This window comes from Ranitomeya variabilis, chromosome 5 (genome assembly GCF_051348905.1).
Source record: "Ranitomeya variabilis isolate aRanVar5 chromosome 5, aRanVar5.hap1, whole genome shotgun sequence".
NCBI lineage: Eukaryota > Metazoa > Chordata > Amphibia > Anura > Dendrobatidae > Ranitomeya > Ranitomeya variabilis.
Window position 1 is genome coordinate 540,895,470 of NC_135236.1, and position 12,138 is coordinate 540,907,607.

General features: G+C 44.0%; 1 protein-coding gene across 2 annotated transcripts in view; it reads left to right on the forward strand.

Moving 5' to 3' along the window:
* Nucleotides 1-12,138, forward strand: part of NR3C1 (nuclear receptor subfamily 3 group C member 1) — a 176,444-nt gene that overhangs the window by 128,562 nt on the left and 35,744 nt on the right. For both annotated transcript variants that reach the window (XM_077265839.1, XM_077265840.1), the window contains exon 4: nucleotides 3,342-3,458. In XM_077265839.1, the coding sequence (XP_077121954.1) occupies nucleotides 3,342-3,458 (117 nt within the window). The remainder of the gene's footprint in view (nucleotides 1-3,341; nucleotides 3,459-12,138) is intronic.

The following is a 12,138-nucleotide window of genomic DNA, read 5'->3' on the forward strand; positions in this document are numbered from 1 at the left end:
GAGAGGTGGAAGGCCCATTCAAAATGGACATGTTCCAGTAGTTTTAAAGTGTAGAAAAGTGATATGGGGAGATAGCTAGATAGAGGATGGGTGTGATCGAGACTTGTTTGAAGCTTGAGGGGAAGACACCAGTTGCTAGTGAAAGATTGGAGAGATGGGTTGGGATGAATACTGTGAGGTTTGGGATGAGGTGGGACTGAATTGGGTCAAGTTCACAGGTAGTGAGATGTGAGCTGGAGAGTAGAGGAAAGTTGATCTTATGTAATGGTGGAGATACTGGTTTTGGAGGAGGTGCGATGAGCAGTTATGAGCAGGGGCTGTAGGCCAAAGCTCTCTGCCTTTTTCTTCAAGCTGAAGATTCATAACATCAAAGTCTTCAGTTGAGATGAGGGAGGACTTGCTGGGCGACAGGAGAATTGAAAGTGTTGAATAGCTGTTTATGGTTGTGACACAGCGAGGATATGAGATGAGGAGTAGGTATGTTTTTTCTGCAGTGAATGTGTGCTTGAAAGTAATGAGGGACTGTTTGAAAAGATCCTACTCCAATGAGCACTTCATCGCATTCAAGCTCCACTCGGCAACTCTGGATGCCCACCTCAAATTTTGTCAGGCTGGTGTGCGAGGGTTACGGTACCTGTTTTTGTGAGCTTTGGTATGTGTAAGGGGGGCTACCGAGAGGGGTGGTGTGGTAAATGACTGCTGGTCAGAGCGGGAGTAGATGCGCACACGGTGCACCTTGGAAGAAGTGAGTATTGGGGGGGTTACAGTGGGAAGTGGGTGAAGGAACAGTTATCTGACAGGGGCACAAAGGACTCTACATGGTTGCTGCTAGAGTGGGGGTGGAAAAGGGGGAGCCACCATGTGAACGTGAAGCTGGAGAGGCTGTGTTAGGTCTGGTGAGCCAGGTTTCAGTGATGGCGAGGAAGGAAAGTTTGTTAGAAATGAAAAGATCATGGATGTATGAAAGTTTGTTTCAGATTTAACCCCTTCACGACATGTGCCGTACATGTACAGCGTCTGTCGTGTCCTTCAATTTGATGTGGGCTCTGAGCTCTGAGCTCTGAGATGGGCACATCTTTCCCAACACCTGTCAGCTGTTTTGAACAGCTGACATGTGCCCCTAACAGCCAGGAGTGGAATTGTGATCCACCTGCATCTGTTAACCTGTTAAATGCCACTGTCCATCTGACAGCAACATATAATGTGATTGCTTCGGAAGCGCATCACTTCCCAATGGCGCCCTTGTTACATGACCGCGGGTCGCCGATGGGTTGGCATGGTTCTGCAGGAGACCCCTGTGGTTGTCATTGCTAGATTGCTTTGAGCGCCACCCAGTGGTCAGCGATCATAGCAAGTGAGCATTTGCTACACACAGGGGATCTGATCATTAATGGCCTGTGTAGCAGAGGTGATCGGACAGCTGCAGCTTCTATTCTCCCATGGAGACTATTGAAGCATGCGAAAAGTTATATATTTTTAATTTGGTAAATATTTTTATACGTTCAAATCACCTCCCCATTTGCCCCATTCCAAATAAAACAATTTTAAAAAATACACATTTAGTATCACCTGATCTATCAAGATATAAAAAGAATTAATTTGATCAGTAAATGGCGTAGTGATAGTGTCAAAATGGCAGAATTACGTTGTTGTTGTTTTTTTGGTCGCTGCAACATTGCATTAATAATCAATAACGGGCGATCAAAAAATCGTATACGCACCAAAATGGTATCATTAAAAACGTCCGCTCCGCACGCAAAAAATAAGCCCTCAACTAGCCCCAGATCGCGAAAAATGGAAATGCTACGGATCTCAGAGAATGACACAATTTATTTTTTTTTTAAACAAACTTTATTGAAATGGTGAAAAAAAAAAATACAAGCAACCTGTAAGGGTATGTGCACACGTATTCTTAAGGGCTGCAGATTTTTCCGCAGCGGATTTGTGAAAACCGCAGGTAAAAGGCACTGAGTTTTACCTGCGGATTTCCTGTGGAATTACCGCGGATTTACAGCGGTTTTTGTGCGGATTCCACTGCGGTTTTACACCTGTGGTTTTCTATTATGGAGCAGGAGTAAAACCGCTGTGGATTCCGCACAAAGAATTGAGATGCTGCGGAATGTAAACCGCTGCGTTTCCGCACGTTTTTTCCGCAGCATGTGCACTGTGGATTGCGTTTCCCATAGGTTTACATTGTATTGTAAACGCATGGGAAACTGCTGCGGATCCGCAGCTGCGGAAACGCTGCAGATCCGCAGCATGTGAACATAGCCTAAATGTTTGGTATCTACAAACTTGTAATGACCTGGAGAATCAAAATGGCAGATCCGTTTTAGCATTTGGTGAACATGGTAAATAAAATCCCCAAAAATTTGTGGAATTGCACTTGGAATTTTTTTCCCATTTTTTAGTACATGATATGGTAGAACCAATGGTGTTCAAAAGTATGACTCGTCCTGCAAAAAAACAAGCCCTCACATGGCCTTATTGACGGAAAAATGGCTCTGGGAGGAAGTGGCATGAAAAACAAACTCAAACGAAGAAGGGCTGCGGCTGCATGAAGGGGTTAATAGAAAACAATAGATGCTGAAGTGGAATTGGTGTCCTATAGAGTAATATGTAGTCCCAGCTTTTGGGATGACGACCTCTATTACACAGTGCGGTTATGGTTGAGCAATATTTGGGGGACTTGCTATACACCCCGCTACATTAGAGGAGATCTACATCCATAATATGCCTAGTAAAGTGTGTATAAAAAGTGACAGATCGGATGAGATCATTAGTTGGTGAGAGACAGATTCATTTAATTCATCAAGTGTTTCTCCGGTTGTCAGATGGAACACTTTTGAGAGAAATATACAGGAGACAACTGCTTGGGTAAATTAAGGTAAAATGGGGGAAAAAAAAATCCATGTTTCATGTGTTGCTGTATTCATCTAGATGGAAGGTCCAGTCACATACTTCTAGAATGGAGACAAGCGAATCATGGTGACTGGACTGGCGTTCACATAGAGCTGCTTTTTTACAACCACTCTCCACACTTAAGTGATGCCATGTTATGGGATGGGAATGTAATGTGACCTCTCATCTAAAGCTTAGTGTTTATTTCAGTGGCACCATATCCTCCTGTAGAACTCTGGGGCAATGTCTCTGCATAGAGGTGCTGAGAATTGGAGATGACCTAAACACACCCAAGTAAAAAAAAAAAAAAAAATGAAATGCCCCATTATCAGATTCTGCAAGTAGAACTGTTACTTTTTTGTTTGTACATACACCTGAATTATTTGGCATTGTGTATAACATACAGAAATTCACGCCTTTTTAATTTTTTTTATTTATAGGTCAGCACAATTACCTTTGCGCTGGAAGAAATGATTGTATCATTGATAAAATACGGAGGAAAAACTGCCCGGCCTGCCGTTATCGGAAGTGTCTCCAAGCTGGGATGAATTTAGAAGGTAGGAAGGCCTGTAAGGAATAACTAATACTAAATCTGCCCAATTCTATGCTATATTTTTATTGCAGTATGGTCTGTTATAATGAAAACCTGGTAAACTCCTAATTTTTATGTTCGACATCTAATGAGCCAGTGTCAGATTTGACCTGGTCAGAAGTGCTGCATGCTGTTCATACATGGGGCGATACCAAGGCATGAATTCGTCCTGTATGTAAATTGGGACGTTGGATGGTTTATACAGAGAAATGGTTAGTTTGTAAAATGATCAAGCCAGAGAGTAACTTTATTTTTTGGGGGACATCCTTCAACGATCAGACAAGCAAAAATGTTAAAATGATAATTTTTATTCAAAGGTCTCGTGTACTTAACAAGAAGCCCCTCAAATGCTAAATAGCAGTGGTACATGGCTGTTGTCCTCATTCCCCAGACTATGTACCTGAAGACCTTTTCACTTTCTAATATGGAAGGATGCAGGCAGCATGGTTGACCCTTTAATAGCATTTCTTATTTTCATTTTTCTTGTGTAAATTGCACTAAGTTTTCTGTTTACAAGCATTTCGTACATTTTTTTTTTTCTGGTCTTCCTGCTTGAACTGGTTGACATACCATATTTTTTACTTTAAAAAGAATCATATGATCAAGTCTCATAATTAGCCATCTAGATGGGCATGTAGGTCATAGGAGGCTGAATAACATGATAAATTGATCTGTGCAATTGATGCCTATTTCCAAGAAATCATTTTTCTTATATGTAAATGAACTGTTAAAGTTTATGGACCGAGCCTAGAGCTGCATGAGAATCAGCCTCCAGGGATTTTTTAATAAAAAATCAGTGAAAGTGTTAGCTACATTTCTTTCTCTACAAAAGTCCATTCTACTGTAAACACATTTTATACAGCTCTGGTTAATTGCAACCCTGTCTGGCTGTGAGCTAGAAGCGTACCTTCACACTAAACAACTTTCCAACGAGAACGACAACGATCCGTGACGTTGCAACATCCTGGCTAGCGATCTCGTTGTGTTTGACACGCAGCAGGGATCTGGATCCCGCTGTTATATCGCTGGTCGGAGCTTAAAGTCTGGAACTTTATTTGGTCGCTAGATCGGCGTGTATTGTCATGTTTGACAGCAAAAGCAACGATGTCAGCAATGTTTTTACATGGAGCTATCGACCTGTGAGAACGATAAGTGAGTCGCCGTTACGTCACAGGATCGCTCCTGCATCGTTCTGGAGCTGCTGTGTTTGACGTCTCTACAGCGACCTAAACAGCGACGCTGCAGCGATCTAGTTTAGGTCGGATCGTTGTCTATATCGCTGGAGCGTCGCTTAGTGTAACGGTACCTTAAAGCACTGCGAGACACCTGCAGATGTCAGTTCTTATCTCACTGCAGATCTGTGGCATTGATAGCAGCCATTACATGTCTCACACTGGTAATGAACACTTATATTATAATACCTGAAGGCAGAATCTCATGCAGCTCGATGTCTGGCCCATAGGGTTTTAGTAGCTCTACGTCTGGCCCATAGGGTTTAGCAGCTCGACAACTGGCCCATAGGGTTTAGCAGCTCGATATCTGGCCTCTAGGGTTTAGCAGCTCGACGTCTGGCCCATAAGGTGTAGCAGATCGACGTCTGGCCCATAGGGTTTAGCAGCTCGATGTCTGGCCCATAGGGTTTAGCAGCTCGATGTCTGGCCCATAGGGTTTAGCAGCTCGACATCTGGCCCATAGGGTTTAGCAGCTCGACGTCTGGCCCATAGGGTTTAGCAGCTCGACGTCTGGCCCATAGGGTTTAGCAGCTCGACGTCTGGCCCATAGGGTTTAGCAGCTCGACGTCTGGCCCATAGGGTTTAGCAGCTCGACGTCTGGCCCATAGGGTTTAGCAGCTCGACGTCTGGCCCATAGGGTTTAGCAGCTCGACGTCTGGCCCATAGGGTTTAGCAGCTCGACGTCTGGCCCATAGGGTTTAGCAGCTCGACGTCTGGCCCATAGGGTTTAGCAGCTCGACGTCTGGCCCATAGGGTTTAGCAGCTCGACGTCTGGCCCATAGGGTTTAGCAGCTCGATGTCTGGCCCATAGGGTTTAGCAGCTTGATGTCTGGCCCCTAGAGTTTAGCAGCTCGACGTCTGGCCCATAGGGTTTAGCAGATCGACGTCTGGCCCATAGCGTTTAGCAGATCGACGTGTGGCCCATAGGGTTTAGCAGCTCGATGTCTGGCCCATAGGGTTTAGCAGCTTGACGTCTTGCCCCTAGGGTTTAGCAGCGCGACGTCTGGCCCCTAGGGTTTAGCAGCTCGATGTCTGGCCCATAAGGTTTAACAGCTCATTTACATAGAAGAAAAAGGGAGACATTGGATCGCAGATATCAAGGTATCATGATGTTCATCTTCCTATGACCTGCATGCCCAATATAGACGACTTAGGAGGTTGGTTCTACTGACAGATTCCACTTTAACTTAACACAGGCTTTTGGGTAAAAAAAAAATAAAATCTACTGCAATTTTTAATTTAATTTTATTTTTCTAAATCTATTGTAGGCTAAATGTGATCAGTATGTTGTGGTCCAATTAGGTTTCCTGCGTTTGCATGAAAACTAGGCCATTCTGTTATAATTTTGTGAAGCAGAAAAGACAATTTGACCATACCCTTATTTATGCATCCTAGGCTAAGTCTACAAAAATTTTGTAGTAAGATTTTAACCTCCGTATTAAAGTAGTTGTTTAATACTAGGACAACCCTTTCTCATACCCCACGCATGGCCCTGATTAAAATAAAAAAAAAGCTTATGCTCGCCTCCCTTGTCGGCACCATTCCCACAGTGTCTGTACTCGTTCTTCCTGTGGCTCCCTTGGTGACACGTGACCCCGGTGACCAATCGGGTCTGGCATCACTATCGGACAAATTGAATATGAAGAGGAAGTTAGAGCTGCATCTGGTCTGACTGCCTCTTCATGTTCAATTTGTCTGAAGGCGGAAACAGTAACGCCATCGCTGATTGGGCTCTGGGGTAATGTCACAAGAGCCACAGGAAGAGCGAGTTCCAACACCACGGGAATGGCGCCGACAAGGGAGGTAAGCATAAGCTTCTTTTTATTTTAATCGGAACCAAGCCTGGGGTATGAGGAAAAAGGGTTGTCCACTACTAGGTAACCCTACTTTAATATTAGGGGAATTAAAGGGACAGGAGGTAAGAGTAGGCTTTTTATTTGATCAGGGGGTCAAGCGTAGACTATAAGAAGGGGTTGTCCTAGTAGTGGCCAACCTCTTTAACGGTCAAGCTAACAGTTGGTGTCCAGCATGGAGCTAAAATAGGAAAGTCTTTCTTCTGCAAACAGTGTACCTTTGGCTCTAAAGCATTCACTTAAAGGGGTTCTCCCACTAACAAAAGTTCATTTTCTTCACTAGATCGTGGAATAAGGTCCACAATTGGATGTGTATAAATAAAACGTTCCTGTGCTGAGATAATGTTATAAATGTCCCCTGCTGTGTAATGGCCGTGTCTGACTGTCCAGGAACATGGTCTGATCATAGCACAGCTCCTGGGCAGAGGAGGAAGCAAGAGTATACAGTCATCATGGAATGGCAGCTCCTTTTTTTTTTTTTTTTTTTCTTTCTTTTTAATAGTGCGCTTGTGTTTTGTTTTTGTTTTATCGCTTCCTATTGTGGGCCCTATATCCAAGCCAAGTTTCTAGTGAATAAAATGGACTTTTGTTCCTGGGAAAACCGCAGGTAATCACCTCTGCTTTTCTCTGTGTGATTTTTTTGTCAATTTTCTGTAGGATTTTTAGTCCTTTTTGTGCGTCTGTGAATGTTTGCTCAATGTTTAGTGTATGACCGGCAAAATGTAAGGACCCTTGACGTGGGTTGCCGGCTTACGTATTGAGGCCCCAATATAAACTAATACCTTACATACATTGACATGTGGTTTTTTTGCACTTTATCTTGCAAGGCGCAGTCGGACCAAGATGGCTCTGTAAACTGTAGGCCTCTATTCACGCAGCATGCATTTTGTAGCACTGGGCGGCCCGCCTGTATGTGCGTTAGTAATAGGCTGTAGACCAGATGCTCTGCATTGCTTGTGTGAACGATGCCACATACAGACTATTATCGTTTATCTCTTTGTGCACTAATGCCAAACAGCCAACACTGGATTGAAAGTGGTTGTTTCATCGGTATTTCTTGCACCTGTGTTCTTGCCATCATTGAACGGGTCCGATGCGCCCTGCTGGTGCATTTGTTTGGAGGCTTCAGCAGGTAATCACCTCTGCTTTTCTCTCTGTGATTTTTTTGTCAATTTTCTGTAGGATTTTTAGTCCTTTTTGTGCATCTGTGAATTTTTCCTGGGAAAACCCCTTAAGTGTTGAAGACTATGTTCACATTAGTGAACAATTTATTGAATAGCTACAGTGTTAGTCTCGCACTTCTCTTCATAAGGTAATCATTAAAGTACGTGACACTAATACAGTATTATATAATAATAATTGGATCGATTGGTGCTGGATTTACCCTAGTTTTGTTTAAGACCCCACCTTGCTGGAAGGGAGATCCTCCCATAATGTGGATTTTGCCTTCTATCTACATGTATAAGGGGATTGTGGCAGTACATCTGGGGGGAAATGAATTTTGGTATTTTGCACTTCAATATGTCCGATCCTTTGTCACCTGAGCTGGCAGAGGCTCATCTCAGCAGTACAGTTTTCATTCATCAGTTGTCTGGCTAGATGAAGTCACTGGCCGGTGTCACACAATGTAAAACGCATGTATCCAGATCTGTGATACAGATAGGATTATAGTGCAGTAACACAGTGCAATGCACGAGGGTAGAGGAGGCATTTCATGTTGTGCAATGTTAGAATTTGCCCATTTCTTGCAATAATGAAGTCTTTTTCTGATCATCTTTAAAACGGTCAGGTACTTTATTGAAGGCATATCCTTTCAGATGTCGTCATTATCAGATCGATGGGGATGCAACATCTGGCACATCGACCAATTGGCTATTCTCAGTTTTGGAGCAGAATAGCAGAGCTTCGTCTACTGTATAGTGGATAACTCATCAAAGACTAGACAGCCCATCAATCAGAGAAAAATATCTATTGCAAAAAGGGGCTAATTAAAAAAAGGCTATCCATATCAGATCTGTGGGTGAGCAACGCCTTCAAAGATCAGCTGTTCAGTGCTAGCAGCTAGATGTGATCAGTTTGAGAGACGAGCTACACAACTGTCAGCCGTATAGTAGCCACAGTGGGGGTACCGCAGATCTACCCCTATTTGAGTAGGGATGGAGGAGCAATACCACTATACACCGCTTTGCTTTTTCTACTCTGCAACTTAGCTGGTTCTAAGAACATCTGGAGGTGCTGAGACATCTGATCTGGAAATTACCTATCCTAAGGATGAGTTATTAATAATATTTATTATTATTATTTATTATTATTATACATTTATATAGCGCCATTTATTCCATGGCGCTTTACATGTGAAAAAGGGGCAAATATAGACAAGCACAATAAACATGAGCACTACAAGGCACACAAAAGTACAGGAGGAGAGAGGACTCTGCTCGCAAGGACTCACAGTCTATAGAGCTATCAATACAAAGTTCTGGACAATCCCTTTAAGTCACGTGTTTAAAACTAATTATGGTAACCCCTCTAGCTTTGCAAAGTTCCAGTTTGAACAATAGGGTGTTGGTAAACCATGGAACAAAGATCTTCTTTTTTTTTAATACAGCAATTGTTCATATTTTGCCAGTAGCAGTAACTTGAAAATGTAATATTTTCTAACTTAATTTGAAAACTATAAATAAAAAAGGTCAGCATGCACTCCAAATTGCCTTTAATTACACTTGCTTTTTCTTGGAAGTTATTTGGTGTACTCTATTAAAATGTCTGTCTTGTTACACTGACAAACCCTGTCTTATGTACCGTAAATGGGAAGAGTACATGCAAATATGTGCATTAGAAAACTGCTGCCGCAGCAGGTATGACCTACAGCACATGTTAAGCCTTCTCCATGTCACAGGACCCTCTATGCACACACTACTGTCCACCCTTTGGCTTCAGCACCGCAGGTATCTCTGGTATTAGATCAGAATGAGTGGATAGCAGTGTAAGCAGCCTCTTCTTCTTTCCTCAGTACCCCTGGTAGCTCCAATACTAGCTCAAGTAGACTTGGTGGATAGCCGTGTGAGCAGCCTCTTCTTACCTCGCTACCCCTGGTGGCGCCAATACTAGATCAGGTGGACATGGACAGCAGTGTGAGCAGCCTCTTCTTTCCTCAGTACCCCTGGTAGCTCCAATACTAGACCAGGTAGACATGGTGGACAGCAGTGTGAGCAGCCTCTTCTTACCTTGGTACCCCTGGTAGCTCGAATACTAGACCAGGTGGACATACTAGACTTCCTTTTTGGAAGTGCATCTGAACAGTAAGGTGGATTGCTGTTGAGGGGAGATAGAGAGAAAAAAACAAAATCTATAAATCTTCAGCACAGCGAGTGTGAGCGAGCTGAGTGTGACCTGAGCGTAAGTGTGAACGGCGGTAAGTGTGTGACTTGTGATTCAGTGAAGAGGTATTTGGAAAGCCTTTAACAAATACCTGTGTGAATTTGTGTGAGTTGCTGAATTGGGAGTAGCTATATTCATAAGGAGTTAACTTAGGGTGGGGGCTCATAATTAAGGGGATATAAGGGGCAGCTGTTTGGGGCTCAAGTCCTTTTTGGAAGTGCATCTGAACAGCAAGGTGGATTGCTGTTGAGGGGAGATAGAGAGAAAAAAAAAAATCTATAAATCTTCAGCATAGCGAGTGTGAGCGAGCTGAGTGTGACCTGAGCGTAAGTGTGAACGGCGGTAAGTGTGTGACTTGTGATTCAGTGACTTTGGAATCAGGGAGTTTCCAAGGGAGGAATTGCTTCTGTTTTTTTTTTTTGTTTGTTTGTTTTTTAATTAATACTTTGTATTTATTTTTAATTAACGTTTCTGTGTGGTGCAATCCCCATTAGGAAATGTGCTCCACAATTGTTAATGCCATCCAGTGCACATCTTGCCACATGTATGCAGTCCTTGACCAGCTGGTCGAGGGTGCATACTGCTGTGCGAGATGTGAGCACATTGTGCATTTGGAAACCCAGATACTGAATCTAAATGTGCAGCTGGCAACACTGAGATCCATAGACAATATGGAGAGGAGTCTTCTGCTCACAGAGCAGACGCTCAATGGGATAGATGAGGAGGGGGATGGTAGGATGGAGCTGCAGGACAGTGTGGCAGTTAGCTGGGTGACCGATAGAAGGCGGGGTAGAGGGAAGAGTGCCAGGGAGGCTAGTCCTGATCTGGCACACCCCAATAAGTTTGCTAAGTTGGCAGATGAGGGGGGTGCCAGTACAGGGGTAGCACTGCTGCAGCCAGGCATGTCCTCTGAAAGCCAGAGGAGTGACTGCTCCAGTAAGGAGGGAAATAGGAGAGCAGGGCAGGCCAGACAGGTGCTGGTAGTGGGGGACTCATTTATTAGGGGAACAGATAGGGCAATCTGTCACAAAGACAGGGATCGTCGGACGGTGTGCTGCCTACCTGGCGCCCGAGTCCGACACATCGCTGATCGGGTGGACAGATTACTGGGAGGGGCTGGTGAGGACCCAGCGGTCATTGTGCACATTGGCACAAATGACAAAGTTAGAGGTAGGTGGAAGGTCCTTAAAGATGATTTCAGGGAATTAGGCTGCAAGCTGAAAGCAAGGACCTCCAACGTGGTATTTTCCGAAATACTGCCTGTACCACGTGCCACGCCAGAGAGGCAACGGGAGATTAGGGAGGTTAATAAGTGGCTCAAGAATTGGTGTAGGAAGGAGGGGTTTGGGTTCCTGCAGAACTGGGCCGACTTCTCAGTTGGCTACAGGCTCTACGCTAGGGACGGGCTGCACCTCAATGGGGAAGGTGCAGCTGTGCTGGGGGAGAAAATGGTTAGAAGGTTGGAGGAGTGTTTAAACTAGGGATTGGGGGGGAGGGTATTCATTTTATAGGAGGGGAAGATAGTGCAGATAGAGACCTGGGCACAAATAAGGAAGTTGGGGGTGGCGGTGGCATGGGGGGTGGGGTTAGAACAGTTAGTAATTTAAGAAAGAATAGAGGTACAGAGAGGAACATCAAGTGCATGTATACTAATGCCAGAAGCCTCGCCAACAAAATGGATGAATTAGAACTAATGTTGTTGGAGCATAATTATGACATGGTGGGGATATCTGAGACGTGGCTGGATGAGAGCCATGACTGGGCTGTTAACTTGCAGGGCTATAGCCTGTTCAGAAATGACCGTACAGATAAGCGAGGGGGAGGGGTGTGTCTATATGTAAAATCTTCCTTAAAACCCATCCTGCGTGATAATATAGGTGAATTTAATGAAAATGTAGAGTCCCTGTGGGTGGAGATAAGGGGAGGGGGAAAAAATAATAAATTACTGATAGGGATTTGTTACAAATCTCCAAAAATAATGGAAGCAATGGAGGATATCCTCGTAAAGCAAATAGATGAAGCTGCGACTCAAGGAGAAGTCATTATTATGGGGGACTTCAACTACCCTGAAATAGATTGGGGAACAGAAACCTGCAGTTCCAGCAAAGGTAATCGGTTTTTGACAACTATGAGAGACAATTACCTTTCACAACTGGTTCAGGACCCAACAAGGAGGGGG